We start from the raw sequence: 21,305 nt of genomic DNA, 5'->3' as shown, positions 1-21,305 counted from the left end.
AAATTCCATTCAGGAGCTTTTCTAAAAAGTTTTGCTTTGGCAGGTTGGCATTTTCTAAAGTGAAAACATGTCTGAAGCATTTCCAAGTGACCCTGCAGATGACCAAATTAAATTTCGGTTTTATCCCTGAACTTTCAAACACTGGGTTTGTGTGTACATGGCTTTGTGGTTTTTTGGGGGGTTTTTAAAATTTATCATTATTATTATTATTATTACTACTATTATTATTTTCTCCCAACCACTCTTTTTAGGCAGAAGCACAAACCTGTGAAGTAATGAAGATTGTTCAGGAAGTGTGACAGCTCAAATGTCAAAAATAATCTTTCAGGCTCCTGGAGAACTTGGGAGTTGTCAGGGGAAATTTACACCCCGATGAACTTACTTTACTGGGCTGTCTAAACAAACAGAATTTCTATTTTATGAGGAATTCTGCATTTTTGAAACTAGTAAAACCTGATAGCAAAAAAGACTGGGAAACCTGTCACTAAATGGATGATGTCATTCAGCCAGCTACTAGAAAGGTTGGACAGCACCCTGGAGGATATTTTGATTTTATTCAGAAACTGAATAAATGTTCTGAAGGAGAACATCCTTGGGGAAAATTTATTTTCAATGAAAAAGATCTACTAGGACATACTACATTCTTGTATGGATGCCACAGGAATAGGCGGTTACAGGCTCTGCTTTACTGTTGACAGTGAAAGGCTCATCAACAGTGTGGAGGTACCACAAGATCTGATGTCACTGTGTTCTCTAGAGGTTCTGGTTCAAGGATTCACATGCTACAAGCACAAGCTTATTTCTTGGATTTTGTTTGTGGTGATGCCAGCTGTCACCAGCTGCAGGGTGTGTGGAGTTGGGCTGCTCCTGACACAGCATTGCAGGTATTGCCTCTCTGCTGATTGTGCTGCTCTCCTGGAGAGCCCAAATGTCTCTGGCAGGCATGGGAACAATAACAAATCCTGGTGGGATGCACAGCCAGTAGCCCCTCTCTCACACAGAAAGCTGCTCCTGCTGCATTCCTGTTGCTGCAGCAATTAGAAATAAGAAATCTTGTCAGGGGCTTGGCCAAACTTCCCCAGATCTGCCTTCGCTACTTTCTGTGGGATGATCTGGCCCCAGATCTTGAAGAGTGGGGCAGGAATATTTCAGTTTTGCCCACGTGTCTGAGCAGTCCTTGAGCTGGCTGTGTGGGGAAGCATCAGTGAATCTTCTCTCCTGGGTGCCTGACACTTTTCTCTTTTGATTGACACACCTCTCTTGAAGCCAGCCTGAAAAGTGTTTGCACTTGAAGCAAGTGGAGCAAATTCTAATTTGTCTGGAATGGGCCCTCCTGTTAAATGTTAAACTGACCTTTTCAAGAGAAATTTACTTGATAGTTCTAAGTGAAGCCCTGCTTTAAGCTAAACCTGTCACTACAACATGATTAAAATCACTTAAATGTACATCAGTTGCACATATTATTAATGGAAATTGAAATCAGCCTAAATGGTAACCATAAATTTTAAAACGAGGAAGAGGCTGGAGACAGAACAAACCCATGCAAGATGTGAAGGTTAAGGTGCCTTATTCACCCAAAAATTAGATGAGCTGAACAGGGAACTTTATTCTGAAGCAGTGAAAAAATCACAGACTCTTTTTTGTGTGTATTTGCAGCTCTCCAATTCTCATCTATTGAAAAGGGAAATTCAGTGCATTTTTGGCAGGAATTTGACCCGTGAAGACTAGAAAGATCAGTCACAGTTGTCTGGTCTTGTTTCACCTGCTGCAGGACCTTTAAGCAACAAATGATTACATTTCTGGCAGCATGACAGGTGGTGGAGGTGTGTGTGTGCACATGGTGCTGAAAGGGGGGTTGAGGCATACCTGTGATCAGTGAATGCCTGCTCCCCACTTGAACTGCACATTTAAAACCTTGCACCTGTTCTTCCCTCTTCCCTTCCCCACCACCCAGTCACAGCTCCAGTGTTTGGCTGCCGTAGCAACTGTTACTTAAAGTGTCTGTTCTAATTGGGCACTAATAAATCAAAACTGAATTGAAGATCTTCCACTTACAGTCATTTATCAGGGACTTTCTATCCCACAGCAGGATAGGACTTGGCAGCCATCTCCCAGAACAATGTCCAGGGACTTATGAAGGTCCTTTTTGAGGGTATAATCTTTATGTAGCTGTGTGACCTTTGTCATTCCAAGTGCAGATCAGGCATTTTGTAATTAATAACTCTTTTTCTACCAGCCTTGGCTTTCACACAAGTGAATTTGGCATGGCTTTTTCCAGCTGTTTTGGGACATTGGGGGTTTATAGGGCTTTTGTGGTCAAGTGTGAAATGTGGTTGGCAAAGCTGAAGTTTTTTGAGCATGTTAGAAGACACACCTTTATTAAGGGAGTTGGTGGTAGCTGAGGATGACAGGTCTGTTATAAGAAGGTGGAAAGAATTTTCAGGTACTTGGCTGAGTTCCTGTTGGTAGCATTATTTTAATGACTAGATTGTATAATTAATGTCTTCATACACCCACATCTTTGGAAAGACCTTCCTTATCATTTTAATTCCAAATAAATTAAAAACAGATGGCTTGTGGGGAAAATAAGTCTTCTGGTCAAATTTTTTTTTTTTTTTTAAAGAAGGTAGATTGGGAGTAGTGGATGAATACGACCCATCAGTAAGGATTTAAGTGTCAGGGACTCTTTTAAAGATGTTTCAATCTATAGTCCTTATATTCTCACAAACAGAAAATTTATTTAAAATTAGATGCTGTTGCAATGTGGGGCAAAATAGTAACCTGATCTTGTGTAAGATGTTTCTTATATGGAATTTGCAGCCAAGCTTTAACTTACTTTTATCCTTTAACTTACTTTTATCTTTTGCTACTAACATAAAAGCAAATCCCATTTTATCTTTAGCTGGTGCTGACTTAAAGATGACTTTCAAAATCAAAGAACCCGAAAAGTTGAGCTCATTTCTAGACTGTCAGCCTGCACTTCCTCTATGCCTAGATGCCAGTGTATCAGTTTGCTAATAGACTGTTTGAACACCTCACCTTGACCACAGCTTGCTCTGTTCTTAACACACAGCACAAGCTCCTGACCATTTTTCCTGCAGAGTGATTGGGAGCACGCATTCTCCGCAGGCCTGGAAAGCTGTATTAATCTTCTGCTGTGTACTTTCATTTCATTTCCTGTAAAAATCCATCTTCTGCTACTGGAGTTGACCTAAGGTTAGATGTCAGAGGAACAAATTACTGTCACTTGCTCGATACCCCAAGAGTAGCTATAAATAGCAAGCTTTATAACCCCACTGATCCTTGAGATACATAGTGATAAATATGCTTCTTACCAACCAAGAGGAAAAACATAAAGCTGCTGGCTCTGGGTGCTGCCTATTATTTGCAGCTGATACAAATGGTAGAGCTGCATCACTCAAATTGCTTTTAAAAGAAAAACAGTAACACTCATTGTATTTGTCTGCTTAAAAGCATTAATTAGTGATTCTTGGGTAGAGTAGTCTAGTAGCAGAGCTTTTGCATCCAGCAGCACAGATTCTTTCTTAGTACTGTGGTGTGCTAAGAGTAGAGCTAACAGCTTAGTGCATCCACTCCTTGGACTCAGAGAACGAATTGAAAACCTTTCCAGTAGAACAATTTTCTTCTGGGAAATGCAGCATTATTCAGATAAATCTTCTGCAATATTTTAAAAATGGAATCTTGACAGAAAATATGGGAATAATCTGAAACCGAAAGTGTGTTTCATTTTGATTTTTCTCCTTGTTTCATTGGAGCTTTTTTTTTTTTTCCCTATAGGGTGACAGCCAGGCTGTGTTATAAAATATTCAATTGAATAGATAATGATAACACTGGTACAAGTGAAATGAAACACTCTGAATTACTATTTTTTAAATTTAATCTCTTTCCCTTCCGTATTCTTACTCCATCCAGATTTTGGGAATAATGATATTTTAAAGCAAGGCCAAAAAAAAAAAAAAAAAAAAATTAGCATTGCCTAAGGGATGAGAATTGCAGCTTCCAACTAACTTTAGTATGAATTAATGCATGAAGCACATTTTTAGCTGGTTTTAAAATGCTACTGGTCCTTGGGAGTTACTCCATTATAACAACTAAGGGGCTCGGACAGTGATTTTGACAATAATGTCTTGGGCTGTCTGATCTTTTAAGCTTTCTAGCTGTTGATTTGCACTGGCAGGATAGAACGAAGATTGCATATTGTGTTGCAAATGGTTGGATGCTGCTAGCCAGAAAATCTTTTCTCTGGCTTTTAGTACATACCCTGCAGAAGACCTGCAATGCATTTATGGCACAGTAAAACTGTTCCTTACTCTTAATTGGAGGTGGGCTAAAGTGGCTTTCTGGATGTATAAGGTGGCTGTGGATGCTATGGCAGCTCTGCTGAAGGAGTGTATCAAACTTTCTAACTGAGCTCAGCCTGCTGTGAGGGTTTTTTCAGCCAAGCTGCAATGACCGCAGTGCTATGATGGGGTGGGAAGTGTAGGACATGTATGGTTGTCTCATCTCCCTGATTAATGGAAAAGCTTCCTGTTGCTCTGCCCTCGAGCTACAAAATCCATTAACCACCCCTTGGGGTGCCTGAAATTTATTCTGGCCATTACCATCAATTAGAAAGTTAATAGCGTGATGATTGCTGGGCTCCAGTCCTAGCTATTTGTGTGATTAACACCGGACTGGGGTGAAAATGGGAAGAATCAACACTCAAGGAAGCACTTTATGAGCAAGAATTTGGCATTAAGGGTGCGCTGATGTCAGTATGCCCCTGTAAACATATGGCAAGAAAAATCATAAGTCATTCTCAATCCTAATTTAAAAGGCAGCTTTTGATTTAAACAAATTGAAGAATGATTTTAATAGCCATCACAGCTAAGCTGAGATTTGTGTTTTTGATGACCATAAGCCTTGAGTGAGGCTGGGCCTGTGGGAATGGCTGCATTCTGAGTTGCAGTGTTGTGGAGTGTTCACCACCCTGATGATGGAAGGGCAGCAATTTGCATCCTACCCTGCTCGTTTGTTTTGACGAATAAGTCAGGTGGACAAGGAGATCTTCCAGACTGGTGCTCTTCCACTTACATTCCTCTGATCCCCCAAAACCCCCTGAAGGTAACAAGGAAAAAGCCTGTTGTCAGTAAACCTTCATTCCTTTCCTCGGGGTCTCTCACTGAAAATAATGTTGTGATGGCAAAGGTAAAAGTATTGAAAACCACTCCTATGGGCTTAGGGACAGAGAAGATGGTTGGATCATACACACCATCAGATGGGTGAGCCTCAATAACCTGTCAGCTTTTGGTATGTATTTGGTATTATATTTTTGGTCTATATTAATTAGCCCCCAAAAATTAGTGGAGTTACTGGTCCTTCCCACATGCATCCAGATGCTGTGGCACAAAATGACTCATGAAAAGAGCAGGAGGCATGGCATTGATGTTTCAGCCAGAGCACCACTTGAGCCAGCCTCTTGAGCCTTTCACTGAGAGGGTCAAGTGGAGGTCTTGCTTTGATGGCTATTCCTTTGTTTCTCACTGCTGGCTTTCACCCAGCACTGGATTAGAGCAGCTAAAGGGGCTGTGATTGCCAACCTCCCTAAGCTGCTCTTGACTTCTGCTGCTTCAGTCACTGAGGGACTGCAGATGAGTCTTTGAGGCCACAGAGATGAGAAGCTGAAAGGGAAATTTGAGGGAGAAAGTTCTGGAAAGTCACCCTCTCTGCAGCTCAAGCAATGGAGAGGAAGACCCAGTTCCTTCCCCTTACTCCATGGCAAGCACCAGCCTTGCTGGGAGTCTGGTAACCAGGCAAAATAGGTGGTAAGTCCACAGTTATTTTTTCAAAGTCCTCTGCTGTTGATATCCTATCCCCTTTCCCAGAGCTAATCCTGCAAGTGTCATTTAGCACAGCAGAGAGGGGTTCCCGGATGTAGCTGATCCCCCAAAATGGGATTGCCCATAGCAAATGGTAAATTTACATTCCACTCCTGCAAAACAGTGCCTTGGAAACACTTCCAGAACAGAGTCCAGTCAAATCTCAGTGCATTATTTTTCACACAAAATCTTGGTAATTGTACACTTTAAAAATCTTCATGTCTTGCATTCTGACATCAAAGATCCTTCTGATTTCCTGGAGGCAGTTGCTTCCAAGCAAGGGCAAATTGATCATGGAAGCTATCCAGTTCCATGGTTATGATGGTGCATCTACAGAGTAAATAGTTTGGATTTACATGAGAGTGTGATCAAGATCTGATCTCTGAGCAGCAGGCAGAGGCGTGGGGATCTGAATATGGATTTTATCAACTGCCAGAATCCTCTGTTCTCATGAGAAACCATTACACTGTACAGGTAAAGGGGGTTTACTGATCTACCAAGATGAGACAGACATCTAAAATTAGGGAAGCTGTAAAAGGGAGGAGGGGAATGGTGCATCATTCCCATCTAATTCAAATTTGATCTTTTTTCAGGCTAAAATATTTGATGTTGCTCTTTTCTTTGGGTAGCCAACCTTTATGCAGCAATGTCTCTGAAGCCTAAGGATAAAAAGCCCTTCTCCACAATACAGTGGAATGTTACTTCTGCTAAAAAAGGCACTGGCATCAGAAACTGATGTTTAAAAAGTCGTTTAATCTTACAAGCATAGAATGTCTCTGTATTTTTTTCACATGAAAGTTTGTTCTGAATTATGCTGTTCCATGGCTAGTTGGGTAAGATAGGAGGTTCTGAAGAAGAATTATGCATTGGAATACACGTGCCACTATAGCTGAAACAGATACATCTACATTGGTGTTTTAGCTTTACCTCATTATATTTTTGATTCTGTACTATTGATTATCTGTGCCACGGTTTTATTTTCCAGTGAATTTGCCAAGTGTCTCCAAGAAGAAGCTGAGTGAGCAACATGGATTAGTTTGTTCTAAGGATTGTTCACCATGGCTTGTACAGGTGTGATTGATCTCTGCAAAGAATGCTAGGCTTTAGCAGAATAGATGTCAGCCAGTCTTTAGCAGTTCAGAGAGACAAGGTTTGCATCACAGCAAGGGCAGTGCAGATCAATTCAGGTGGATCATTCTGATCTCAGGACAAGAGTATTTAAGCCAATTCAGCACCGTTGTCCAAGTTTTCAGGTGATAAAAAAGCACTTACAAGACTTAGAGCCTCATGCTTGGACAACTGCAGAGACTTTGTCAACTTTCAGTCCTGCCAGCCAGGTGATGTGGTTTAACCCCAGCTGGCAGTGAGGCACCACTCAGCTGCTCTCTCACTCACCCCCACCCCAGCAGGATAGGGAGGAGATTCAGAAATAAAACCCCTCAAACTCATCCCTTGAGACAAGAAAAGTTATTGAAACAAAGTAAAATATAACAATTAGAGGGAGTGAGGTCGAGGGGAAAAGGGGGAGAGGTAAACCCCAGGAAAAGAAGTGATGCACAATACCATCAATCAGCATGTGCTAACAGATGCCAAATTGTTTCCAAACTGCCATTGGCCTCTCCTCCAGGTAACTCCCCCAGTTCATATAAACCTGGCATGATGCATAAAATATCCCTTTGGCCTGTTTAGGTCACTGTCCTGGCTGTGCTTCCTCCCAGCTTCTGGTGCACTTCCTTACTGACCCTAACCAGTCCTTGGCTTAGCATAGGCCCCACACAGCATTGCGGGTGTTACCAACATTGTTCTCATGCTGAATCCAAAACAGAACACTGGACTAGCTGCTAAGGAGAAATGAACTCTGTCCCAGCCCAAACCAGGATAATGGTTCTCATTTATGTGCTACTCTGATTATTAGGAGAATTCTTCTTTTCCCTGTTCTTGCATTTAACAGTCGTAAGTCTTGCTGCTGTCTAGTGCTGTGCAGTACAACATGAGTGGATTTGTTCTTCTGTCTTGTCCAACTGAGAACTTTTGCATGTTCATCATAATTGACCATTTACTTCACCTTTCATCTGACACAGATAAAAGTAAGAAATAACCTCACCCTGGTTGCACAATTTCCTTTCATCCCATACAACATACATTGTCTCCTGTTGGAATATTCCCACTGTCATCATCCCATGACTTCTGAAGCAATTGACCAAATTCTTGTTAACCTTGACAGAGGAACAAGTATTCTCTGCTTCCATGGGGTGGTAACCTGAGTTACAACTCTCCACTGAAACAGCACGGAAGACAAGTTAGGCAAATTTATTTTTCTTGGACCATTATTTGAAGGAGAAACAAGCATCTCATCTGTGCCACCTACAGATGATGTCTCATGGCCCTCTCATTGCCCTGTTTTCTTTCTGAATTGGTTAATATTTTGAAAAATTATCCAATGCAATATGTAGACTGGAGATTGGATGATAAAATATGAGCTGCTTTTCCTGCTTGTCACATCTTTAATTATTTATAGCAATAATCTGCTGAACTATATTAAGCCAAAAATTACAAGAAATTTGAGTGTGTAGGTTTCTGTTCATTTAGATTACTCCAAATAAAAGTTGATTGAAAATGAAAAGAAGAAAATTAAATTATTTTAACTGATTATGCAGAGAAATGTCAATTTAATAGTTTCCTATTGTTTCTTTGTAATTGTTTTACTCCCTCTTCAAGTCTTTTTGGTGGCTTCTGCTGGTGGGGAACTTTATTTTGTGATGAGAAAATTCTTCCCATGAGGGAAAAAACCCCACATTTCATTAAATTCATAGAAATTTATGACTTAATTTCTAGTAAACCTACAGTCACAATTGAGATTAGAAGCAAAATATTTTCAAAATAGAGGTTTAGATCTGTTTTAAGGTGCTTATTTAAACTGTTTTTAATTTTGCATTTCATCCTTTTGCCATTGATAGCAAGACTTTTTCCAATCCTTGTTTGCACTCACAAAAAACCTCAGAAAATTTAAAACTGTCAGGGTGGAATGGGAAGATGGTGGAGCCTGAGGGTACTTGAATTTGGCTCTGTCACAGACTTCCTTCAAATGTAGGATTAGTTATCTAGTCCTTCCCTCTGTTTCCCCACCTAGACTGTGGGAACTACTATTTTCCAGCCTGCTGAGGGCCTCATGAGGAAAAAGTAATCAGAAATGTGTTCACTTAGGGAGTGAGGCATATGGGTCCCTTGAGTTTTGAAATATCTTATTTTTCTTAACCCTAGAAATGTCTATAAATTTAATTTCAACCTGGTTGGATAAATTTGAAGTGTTTTTAATGTTGTGACATGTGCAGTGCTGTGACAGATATTTAAAGAAATGCTGAGCAGCATTGGCTCGTCACTGAAGTCTGACCACTGCCCTCTTGAACCAAACTCTTACAATACTCTTAGGAAGCTCTTTTTCTACCTGGAAATTCTGTCCAAGGACAGAGAACTTACTGTGTTTACATCTTGAAGTTGCTCTTCCAGGTGGAATTATAAATCTCCTTTCAAAATGTGTCAGTCTCCATGAGCTAAGCAAACAGATCCCGTTAGAAATGTGAAAAGCCTTGGGGAATTATTTATACAATGAATTAAAAAGACAGACGGTGGTGAGAAGTGTCCCAGTGAAGCAAGGTAATTTACAAAGAAAGAGTAACTTTCTATGAAAGCAATGAGATTAAAAAGAAAAAAAATGGTTTCTCAGAGAAACTGAGATCAGGTGTTATTACTTTCTGGAAAAGAAACCAGGGTTGCCCAGTAAGGAGTTAAACCAAAAGAGGCATTAGACCAGAAGTGATATCTATCAATGCCTTGTGAAGGGCTTAAGAGGAGGAACATGTGAACATAAATGGCTGGCTGTTGAAGAAGACTTTGACATTACTAGCTTTTGTGAAACATGGTGGTATGGCAAAAATCAATGGGAAACTTTACTACCGGGCTATGAAACTAAAGTAAAGAGTTTCAATTTAAGGGATGAAGGAATAACCCCTCAAAGTCTCCCCAGAAAAAAAGAATGCGAAAGTCAACAACTCCACAGCAGAGTTTACAAACAGGCTTAAAACATTCCATACAGGAATACAAATCTGCTCCAGAATTAGCAGCTCCAGTATTTTTTTGCATTCAGACATGAAAGATCATTTTTAATGTCTTAATTATTCCTTTATTCAAAAACTCATTCATTTGAAAGCCTTTTATAGGTGCAGCCTGTGGCTCTGCAGTTCTGCCTTCTGCAATCTGAAGGGCTTCTTTCCAAAAATCTGCTCTTGTAGAGATTAATACGACAGCAGCTGGCAAATCTTGTGCTCACCTGGCCATTCCCTTTGGAGGCAAACCAGGTGGCAAACTCGGTTATGTGTGAGACTGGAACACAAGATCTAATAGTCATTGCTTAACTTAAAGATGCCTGCCTTGTGCCAGGGGTAAATTCATGTGCAGGAGGAGAAAAAGGCCATAGCCCCTGTCTCACACTGCTCCTGGTCAGGACAGGCTGCCCTGCTCTGCTGCTCACAGAGCACATTTCAGCTGCCTCTGGTCCTGCCTCCTAGGGCTGGCTGCCACCTGGACCACGGTTAGAGCAGCAAATTAAGCTATGGAGCAAAGAGGGGATAAGGACATGAAATGCAGTGTTCTCAGGGTGGGCCTGGGGGAAGCAGTCAAGTTAATGTGTGAAAACCAGGCCTAACTGGTGGGAAAAGAAAAAAAAAAGTAAATGGTGCCAATTAAAGTGATTGCTTCTTAATGATGTGTGTTATAACAAGTAAGTTCATCTGTTAACATGGGAAGAAAGCTATACTCAATAAGCAGGAGACATGAGACAGCTTAAAGTCTGCAAGTAATGGTTTTCTTTTTTTCTCATGGAGTCTTCTGGAAAGATCTTGATGAAAAAAATAAAATTAAAAATAAAAAATAAAAGCCCTCCTGACCAAATGATCAACTGTTTGATTCTTCAAGTCTTCAGCCTCTTATGTGTAAAATAACTATGGGCAACCTTAAATTTGCAACAAAGGCGAAAACAGCAACCTGCTAGGGAATTTATTTAATCTATATATTCAAACTGACAGTACTCTGAATGTCAGTCTGTGCTTCTTGAGAAAGAAGAAAATTTCCATGGGGTTCATGTTGCTGGTTGATTCAGAATGCCTATTATAATTGTGAAATATTGGTAGGAATGAATTGAGATATATTCATGACAGTAGGTGGACTAATGGAATTCAGTGACTTTATTTAAAATGTGCAGGAGTTTATTATAATACTGTAATAGAAATGTCATTTACCCTGACGGGAGGAGAGGGAAAAGCCCTGTCAGTGAATAATAATGAAGTTATTTAAATGTCAGCTTTCTTGCAAATAGTTTGCAAAACAGAAATTATTCTACATGTTTCTAGTTTTGTTTTATTCTATTACTGAGAAAGCCAGAGCTTCAATGACACAATTTTGGTACGTTTTTATACTTTGGAATTAGCTAGTAATCATGAAAATGTTTATCTTCTTGCATTGTCTTCTGCTTTACTGAAAAAATAGGGAGTCGGATTTTCAACAGCTACTGGAAAAATTTGGGATTTAATGATAGTAATTAAAACTAATATTGTAATTACTAATATTGTAATATTGTGGGTGGGACAGGTGTCAGGACAGGACACCAAGAATAAAGTTCAGAATTGAGTCTAAATACTTTTATTTTCTGAATATTATTCTTCTAGTGTCATCTGCATTTCAGTGACATCAACAGTGTACCACTCACATCCCCCTTCTCCCCCCAAACAATTTGAGACACCATTGCAACACACGTGTCTACACAAGAGACAATAAAATAGGGCTTACTGTTCACTCATTTACATATGGTTATTCCATTAGCTGTAGCTGTTTAAAAGGCATTAAAAAGGCAGATTAGTTTTGTGTTTTCAGCTCTAGAGGTCCTGGGTTTAGTCCTTTACAATGATTTCTCCAGGCATTTGCTTGCTCATGGACAGATGGACTAAAACTGATTTCTTTCTGCAGAACTTCAGAGGAGCAGCCTTCCACACAAAATGTGGAGATGTTGGTTGCTACATATCCTTTTCCCTTCAGATAACTGGGATTGAATTTGTTGATCCTACTCTGTCATTAGTGCCTACTCCCTGCTGAGGTGCATCTGTCTTTTGCAGCTCTTCCAGGTTAGGCTGGCTTCCTGGGCCATCCAATGGCTGATGTGTTTTTATGGGTTAGGAGTCTCATGCTGCTTTATACACCCATTTAATAAGACAAACAAAGCTCATTATCTAGGCTGCTAATCAGTGCCTGCTTGTATATATATATACATATATATATATATATATATAAAATAGAAATAAGATGAATGCACATTGGTGATATGCATGGGTTAGATCCCAACAGAGACTTCCCATGTATGCATTGTTTCCTTTGATATAATTCTTTTTCCCCATTGCTCTGTAAATGTATATATTACCATATCTTTGTGTTAAAACACTTATGGATGCCTGTCTACTTTTGTATATATAACATTCCCTTCCTTCTGCTCCCCTCCCCCCCCAATCTAAGGATAATTGTAAAGTGGTTCAAAAGAAAAAAAATGGTAAATGTGAAGGTAGAAGGACTTGCTATTGTCAGTTGAGAACACAATAATGAGAGTAAGATCTAATAGTAGCTCCTTCGATTGCCTGTGAATTTGTTCATCTGATATATATATAAAAAAATGTTTTTCTAAGCTTTTAAATCTTTCAGTTTCTTTTATGGATGTTGACAGAAGCACACGCTTCCATCTGTATAGAGTGTTACCTGTAAATAAAGCTGTGAATGCAAAACAATTGCCTAGAGATTTGAAGTAAGAAGTGGCTGGCAATTCTGAGATTACTATTTGCAATAGGCTGTTGACATAAGTTTGCCTGTGTTGTGGCAGGGGTACTGGCTGCCTTTCTTGAACAATTTCAAAGCAAGTTTTATGTCTCAGATTTTCTTTGCTCCCATCCCCTTTTGAAAGATCCCATTTTAAATTCATTGTCGCTGGTATAAGAAAAAAGCAGCATTATTTTGTTAATATATTTTTCCTAACTCAGCAGGTCAGACATAGTCCTTGCTATCTTTGCATGTCTTTGTCAGCTCAGACTTCACAAAGGGTAGCTTTCGGTGTTTAGGCAGAGAGCAGCAGAAATACTCATGTCTGATAAGACCGGGTGGTGAGGTGGGGCAAGGTAACAAAGGGAATCTTCAATCTTTGACCAGGCTGTGTTCAGCCTCCTGCTGTGGATCCTCTCACCTGGATACTAGAGCATCTCTGGAATACTCAGTATCAGAAACACCAGAACAATACCCTACCCCTCAGTCCTCTGAGGAAATAGCTCAGTTAGTTTAAATGTGCTCCTGAGAGAGATGACCTTATAAAGGGAAAGATCAGTCAGCAGATGAGAATTTGACGTTAATGTTCTAAACACCAAAGGTCATATGTGCACACAGGAGGGCGTGTGTTTATTGGAGGAAAGGAGAAGTCTATGGACATAAATCATAGGCCAGTTGTTATATGAGCAGGCAGAGATGTGCAAAGGCTTCCATAAAGTTCCTAAATAGAAAGACTTAACTTTAATGCAGATTCATGTTTCAGTGCAATTCATCTTTCATGAATGAAACCCTAAGCTGCTGCTTTCTTGTTTTATTCATGTACTGATTGCAAAATCTGAAATCCCAGAAGCTATAATATGAATGTAGGTATGGTACTTGATTCAGAAATGTTCCACCCTCCATATTCCACAAAAAAAAAAAAAAAGAAAAAAAAAAAAGAAAAAAAAAAAATAGTAAGAATTAAAGGCTTGATGCCTTTGTGAATTTAGCCAGTATTGCCCTGACAGGAGAGAGCCTGAAAATAATGGGTGCTAAGATTTTACTTCAGAATATCTGGTTTTGGAGTGCTTAGCAAAACGGTAAATTCATGTTACTGCTTGCAAGTGAAGTTCTATATAGGCCCATTTGTACATGTTACAGACGAGATACAGGAATATGTCAGGCTTTTGAATGTCTGTTAGCCAGATACCTGTCCCTTTCTGCAATTTATGGATGCCAACTCTACTGGTTTGGGCTGATCACCTAAATCTCTGGGATACTGGGACAGAGTTCAGGCAAGCATGAGCTGCATAATGAACAAAACCTCTGCTGATGATTGATCTTGGTTCCAGTCACATGTTAAGAGTAACTCCTACAGGAACACTGGACAGTCTTATTTGTTCACGTCTTTTATTCTTCCCCAAGACATGTAGTTAGTGTTTTTTATGGGCAAGCCGCATTTCAGAAATATTTTATTTTCTCTACTGAATGGTGGCTTTTAAAGCAAGAATAAAGCACATGTGTCCATCCTTTCTTCTAGTCAGTGTCAGAGAAGCTACTTTGTAATATGCTGAGATAAGCCATCTTAACAAAATTAGTCTAAGCTTGGAGTATATGATGAATTGATAACCTTAGTCTCTTGCTGTCTGCTATTTGGCATTTCTGACAGTCATTATCTTCTGTATGCAGAATGTAGCATCTCTTATTGTGCATGTTTAAGATGCTTTGGGAAGATGCTGGTTTAATTTTTCCTAATCTAATTTAAATGCAAATTATAAACACGCACATGATGCTGTGTGTATATAATTAAGTATCATTATATACTACATGAATCATTGCAAAAGCTCTGGAGAGCCATTCCGCTATTTAAAGCATGACTTATATTGAAAAGCTGCCAAGTGACTTGTGGTTTTGTGATTAAGTGTTTGTACTTATAAGAATCTCTCTTGAATTGTAGGTCAACAGATTATGGGACAACATACGAGAAACTGAATGATAAAGTTGGTCTGAAGACTATTCTGAGCTACTTGTACGTTTGCCCAACAAACAAACGTAAGGTAGGTGACAATGTGTTGGCTCATTCTAGCTTTATGATGCTTATGCTGTCCTGGAGATCTCTTCTAATTTTCTCAATATCTGTTACTGTGTAAGTAGCAGGAGTCTCTCTGACCATCATGCCTGAACAAAATGTGTTACTTTATAAAAATATAACCCAAATTGTACCACCTATACCACTTACCAGTAATACTTGAGGGAAGATTGGCTATTAAATGAACAGGTACCATGGATGTAATTGCTTGCTTACCTTCTGGATGGTGTTGATTTTGTTGTCTGGAAGGGAGAGAGACTCGTTAAAATGGCAGAAATGCATCTACAGTGACCAGATTGTATGTAACATTATTTGTCTTTTAAGTGCTCCCAATAGTGAACTGAACACGATTTGACAAATTCCTGCAGAGAAAATGCCTTCGAACCCCAGAAGGTTTTAATCATTCAGACACCCTACTGACTAACAATTTACTATGAATTTATAATGCTGACATATTCATGAAAGGAATCTGGATGCCTTCTTTGAGATACATTTTTGACAAGATTTTTTGTTTTCTACTTGTTTTTCAGTCCTTGTGCATAGTTTGAGTCACTACAGGCAAAACTGAATTGCATTGGCAGAAAATGTTAGTAAAGACTCACCTCTAAAGGAGGCTGCATGTATTTGAGCAGCTGAAGTCACTATAATGCTGTTCTCACTATACTGAAACAATTATGTGTTCTTTAAGACAGACTGTGAAAGAAGAGGGAGCTCTCCTAACCAGAGAGGACAATGCTTATCAGTTACAATGTTTAGCAGGACAATGCTTAGAAGATATGAAGCTCTTCTCTAGGAGCTGGAGAATGAAATTATCAGGTCACTTAAATGTCCTTCAGCAAGCCAACTGAAATTCAGGCTGGCATTAAAAAGCCTTCATCACCTCTGGCTGCATCCTGCACCCTCCCACTTCCTGCCTTTCTCTGCCACCCTTGTTTGTGTAGCCATCTGGTGAGCTGGATCCAAGACTGACCTGCCTGAAAACTAATCCCTTTCCAGCTCAAAAACGAAATAGATGAAAGGAAAAAGCTTTCAGGCAGAAATGTGGAACTATCTTTTCTGGCAGAAGTCTGCTGTAAAGCTGGCCTATAGTCAATACAGTACAGTGCCAGAGGAAAGCTGCAACACCTGGGATGCGAGGACCTAGGTAATGCTCTAAGACTGAATTTTTCAAAGTTCATTTCAGCAGGAGCAGAATTAGGCTTGCAGGGAGAACTTTGGAGGCCCTCCTTATGCTGTCTGTTTCCGTTGAATGTCGGGCTATTCCATCAATAAACATTTAATTTGAGACATCCAAATAGTCCCCCGAGGCTAAGAGGGCATGGCATGTGTCCACACTAAGAATACTTCTACAGGGAAAGCAAAAATACTGAAGCTCAAGGTCTTTATTATACCTGCTGTGGAATGAAAAGCTGAAGGAAACATATTTAAAAAATTTGCCACCAAGGAAAAATCTATGGCTCCCAAGATCTCATCTACTTTCCTCTCCTGAAATTCTGATAATATTTGCAGAAATTCTGGTCACTTTGAAAGTTGTATCTTGTTTCACTAATGTGGGCTGGGTGGATAGCTGCAGAAATGCTTTTAAAATGTGGAACTCAACTACTCTAAACTCCATGAATTTTCTAAAACTCATACCCTTCATGTGAAGGGTTTATACACTGCTACAGTTAGTACTGGGCAAATGCTAACAATGTGTTTTCCCTAAATATTAGTTGTATGTGATGATTTCTCAGAGTGCATCTGCAGCCTTTGATGTCCTTTGTTCTACAAGGCCTTCCTTAGCAGAGAGAAAAGGTTTCTTCAGTAGTGGAAAAGAAAATGGTGCATTTTTCTTCTTGAAGTTGTTGGATGAGAAACCTTGCTACAGCAGTGATCCGTAAGGGGGGTCAGCATGTACTTGACTTACTGAAGTTGCCTTGTTTTGGGGAAAAAAATTCTTTTAGCACATATTTAACTTTTAGGAGTAGTTCCATTGAAACAGAAGGTAAATTTTGAACTTAGCTGGCTCAGGACTGATTGCTTGTAATGAAAAAAAGCAAGTGTACCATTTATGTAAGTCTTGTTGTCTCTTCTTTGCAAAACAGAGCAGTTAGAACAGTGAACGGTAGAATGCATGTAATTGGATTTATTAAAATAATTGATAGATTTGTTCATGAATTTCTGATTATTTTCACATTCTGGAAATGAACAAACAACAACATGTGCTGAATAAATTGTTTGTTGTAATTTATTTGCTCTTCTCTATCTTGAAAAAACTAGGTCTATAAATGCCCAGTATTTGCAGAGCTTCCCACAGCCCATGCATGCCAATTTATTTCTAAAAGCTTTTGACTTTCAATTCTTGTCTCTTTATTGAACAAAATTAAATCCTTTAACCAGACACTGCAGGCAATGTCATACTGCAAAAGGATGCTTGGAAAAAAAATAGAACAAAGTCAACCATTATTTACAATTTAAACTGACGACCTATTGCTGTTGTTTGGCATTTTTCTGAATTACAATATTTTCCAAAGGAAATGACAGAAAGTGGTTACTAACATAGTGATGTATAAGTCCTGGCAAAGAGAAGTGGAAACATTTTTTAGTTTTCTTTCCTTTTCCTGAATTACTGTGCTACCTGGTCGTATGACAGATGACACTGATCAGGGGGTAAAAAATGTACCACATGGATCTTGCCAGAGACACAGAGCCTGTTTGAGTATTTGTCAACAAGTCTCCAGAAGAGATATGTGCAATGTGCAGTAAATCCCTAGGCTTAGGTATGTCAACATTGGTTTATTTGTTAGGTTCATAGAGCCTTCTGTGATGAGGAAGAAAATTATTTGAATGCTTCTACATGAAGAAATACTGTTTGGGAATAATGCTGATGGGTTATAAACAAAACTAAAATAGAAACCCAAGTTGATACCTTGAAATTCTATTTTCACAGAAGTGTGTCATTCATTTTCCTAGGGACTCACATGCACTAAGCTTTACAGTCTTTCTCTATAAAAGCCTTTCAGATAGCTTGTTTTTACTCATTGCATGGAATATCATAGGCATATGCACATAAAAAGTGAATGGATCGTGGTGGAGACTCCTGAATTTGTTTAACTGGAGGTTTTCTTTGAGTCAGGAAATGCTGCTGGCTAATTTAGATGCTGTATCTTTGTAGGAAGCACACTGTGTTCTCTGCAAAGAGCCAGTTTGTGCAGCCCATTCCTTCTTTGTACTTTCAAGCCCCTTGTATCTGTGTATCTTCAGTTAATTAAAAAATGCTGGGTGATAGTATTTACCAGTGACTTTTATGCTAATAATAGGACTAGTGCATCAGATATTTCCTGTGGGTTTGAATTTTTGCGCTAGTGTATGTTTGTTTGTTTGTTTGTTTTATTTTTTTTCTCCCTTTCCGCAGGCCTGCCTTGATTTTTTTTTTTTGCTTTATTCCTCCAACTGTTAAGATTTTAATTGCTGTGTGGAATAGTGTTGCCTTTTTTTTTTCTCTCTTTAAAGATGAATGGATTACAGATGCCTTCCTCTTCCTTGATATTCACTGCTCGTGTTTATCACCTTTATTACAGTGTGTTAGGCATTGTCCTGTTGAGTGTGTAGCACCAAGATAGCACGTATTTATTGTAAATAAAACTGCATGGGTTTCAATGTTGGCTAGGTCCCCAACTACTTCAAATTTATTTATATTAATGAGTTTTAAATGAAAGGAAATTAAAGGAATGGCTGCTTAGCCTTCTGTTCTTTCTAGCATTGGCTGGTGGTTCTGCACAGAATACTTGGCAGAAGTTTCTATTAGTCAAGACAGTAGAAAATTTACTCTTATTAGCTGAAATGGGACTGATTGATTGCTACTTTCTGTCCTGTGGTATTAGGAGAGTCTATTTGCTCTAGGGAAGTTCGGTTTCTGAAATGTAAACTGCTCTCTTGTATAAAGGGAAAAACCTAGGGCCGTGTGCTTTATCCTTGCCTCTGAGAGTTGGAGAAAATGTCCATAGAGGTGAACAGCTCCACCTGGAATTGCTGTTTCTCAGGAGTCCACTTATCTTCAGTTGTTAAAACCAGTTTGGGAACACTTCTAAAAATTCTCTTTCTGACCTGCCTCACTATGGAAACTTTCAGAACTCTGATGTGAGGGCAGATTTTTTTTTGATTTTTTCAGTCAAGGGATAAACAGTTATTTCCAGCGGTGTCGTCCTTGTAGTCTCTGTAAACCTTGGTGTGAAGGTTGTCAGGTTGTACTGGAGAGGCTGGAGCTCAGCAGAGCTCTGAGCACACCTTGCTACGGACTAAGGCAATCCCGTGGCCATCAAGGGATGATGGCATCCTTAGCAAATCAGGCACAGTGGGAAACCAGCCTCTGTCAGTCATGCCAATAGCACAATGTGTGATTGCAGTCCACTCTTGCTGAGATAAAAGCAATTATTTCCTTGCTCTCCTCTCTTCATTTGGAAGGAAAGGTCCCTGTTAGCTGCAGGCTGAGTCCAGCCTTCTAAGAGACAGTCATAAGAGACCAAAAAAGCATATGTGAACGGTTGGAATTGTTTCAGGTTTTGTGGTTGGTATTTTTTGCATTTGGGTTTTTTTAAATTGTTTTTGTGGTGTTGTTTTTATTTATTTATTTTTATATATATATATATATATATATATATATATATATTTAATGTTGCAGTGGAGTGGACAGAAGATTTCAAGGAGATATTTATTGAAAATGTTTTCATACCTTTTTGAAGGGAGGAACTGCCTTATCCTGCAGCGTTTTAGACATCAAAACATAAATTTATTCAAATGGAAATTTCTCTTTGGATTAAATGCTGTATAACATAGGATGGTGCATGAAATGTCTCCTATGATATGACCGCAAGTAATGATTCTTTATAACCTCATAATTTGCTTTCAAGAGAATATTTGGAAGGAAGGATTTGAGATAATATGGTGAGGGATTTATCTCCTGTTTTCACTTACCTGATAGGCATGATAGTACTATACATGCCTTTTATCCAATGGTCTTCCAGTGGAAGAAGCTAGGAATTCTTCTTCACTTCTATTTTCTCTCTAAATACAGTGGCTTAAATCTGTTTCATTCAGCAGTTTGAGCTAAAGATTCCACCTCATCAGAAAAGGGTTGAAATCCTGAACCTACAAGAGATTATCTTGGGCTGCAGGGGTGGTTCAGTGGATAACAGTGTACACATGCAAACAGTTCACTACCCATGGGAAGAGGGATGTCTCATACTGAGAATTAAGCTTTAATTTCCTGCAGTTTAGCAATAATGATGGATTAAGTCAACTGCTTTACAAGCCTCTGGTGGTGGTAAGTGGAAAATCTGATAATCTTGGGATGTCCTTGGGTTAATGCAATTATAGTTTTCACTTTTGCTTGTAATACCTTTACATTCAAGAGTAATTCTAGCTGTGAACCAGATAAACAAGTATAGACTTGATTTGCATTTCAGAAGACTGTCTTTTCTGTCTCCCATCTCACATGCAAATAAGGAGAATTTTTTACTAGTTTATAAAGGTGGATTGTTGCTCACATCTGTTGGATATGATCTGGCAGTTGGGTGGTTTCTCTGGACTCAGTGGAGATGTGTCACTGTAGAGCTGATGCTGTCTTTAATACCAAGTTTGTGGGGAAACAAATAATTAACAATCATTTGGTCCATATTAACAAACTGAAGGCAGAGCCTCATCTTTCAAAGTGAATCTTTTTACTTTTGAAGTGTCTGGCAGCATCTGCTACCAAACTTTCTGATTCATGGCTGCAGTACATGACAGCTCTCACAATAGCCATTACACACAAAGCCCTTGCCATTACTCCACATCCATATCTCTTCTAGGATATGAAGTGAAATCAAAGCCCATTTATTCCACTTCTGCTCTTGTAAGCCTATCAAAAATAGTGGCAGTTTTGACATTTCCTCACTCAAAGTAGCACTACAGTCTGCCTTTGTATCTCACAGAAGTCTCCAAGGGCACACTGGGTGTTCAAACTAACGATAGGGAGGAATAAGCCACGGAATTCAACTTTAGAGTTCTTTCCTTTCTGAGTCTATTCACTGTTTTCTACAAACTGGACAATTAAAATTTATGCAAGATAATATCTTGTTCAATTTCCTTCAATTCTTTTATCCCTTTTAAATTCCTCTGTGCTTTACCAAATACTCTGGAACAGATGATATCCCTTTTTGGCAAGGAAGGATATCTGCCAGCAGCTTAGAGAACACAGGAGCAATATGTTGTTAGTTGCAGGCCATATACAGGCAGCTGGGATTGATGGCAGAGCAAGAACAGACCTGTCTTAGTTTCAAACTTGTAGCTCCATCCATTTCCATAAATAAGACAGGCTGTTTAAACCAGGAAGAAAGCCAGTTGCCATAATATTGAGTGGTTTTTTTCCTATGAAAAACTGGTCCCAAGTGGTTAAAAATCAGTTAGTTCAGTGTCCCATAAAACTGGGCTAAAAATATGTTCAGCAGGTTTTTTTTCAGTTACCTTCTGGGTTTTGAGGTATTAAA

At 39.2% G+C, this 21,305-nt stretch overlaps 1 protein-coding gene across 1 annotated transcript in view; it reads left to right on the top strand.

Moving 5' to 3' along the window:
* LOC310912031 (VPS10 domain-containing receptor SorCS1-like) overlaps positions 1-21,305 on the top strand; it is a 262,422-nt gene that overhangs the window by 102,397 nt on the left and 138,720 nt on the right. Inside the window, exon 3 of the mRNA XM_083866206.1 lies at positions 14,668-14,767. Within this exon, the coding sequence (XP_083722332.1) occupies positions 14,668-14,767 (100 nt within the window). The remainder of the gene's footprint in view (positions 1-14,667; positions 14,768-21,305) is intronic.

The sequence above is a fragment of the Zosterops lateralis genome (assembly GCF_965231275.1).
Source record: "Zosterops lateralis genome assembly, chromosome: 8".
NCBI lineage: Eukaryota > Metazoa > Chordata > Aves > Passeriformes > Zosteropidae > Zosterops > Zosterops lateralis.
The sequence above is the reverse complement of the archived record's forward strand: the minus strand, read 5'-3'. Positions and strand labels throughout refer to the sequence as shown.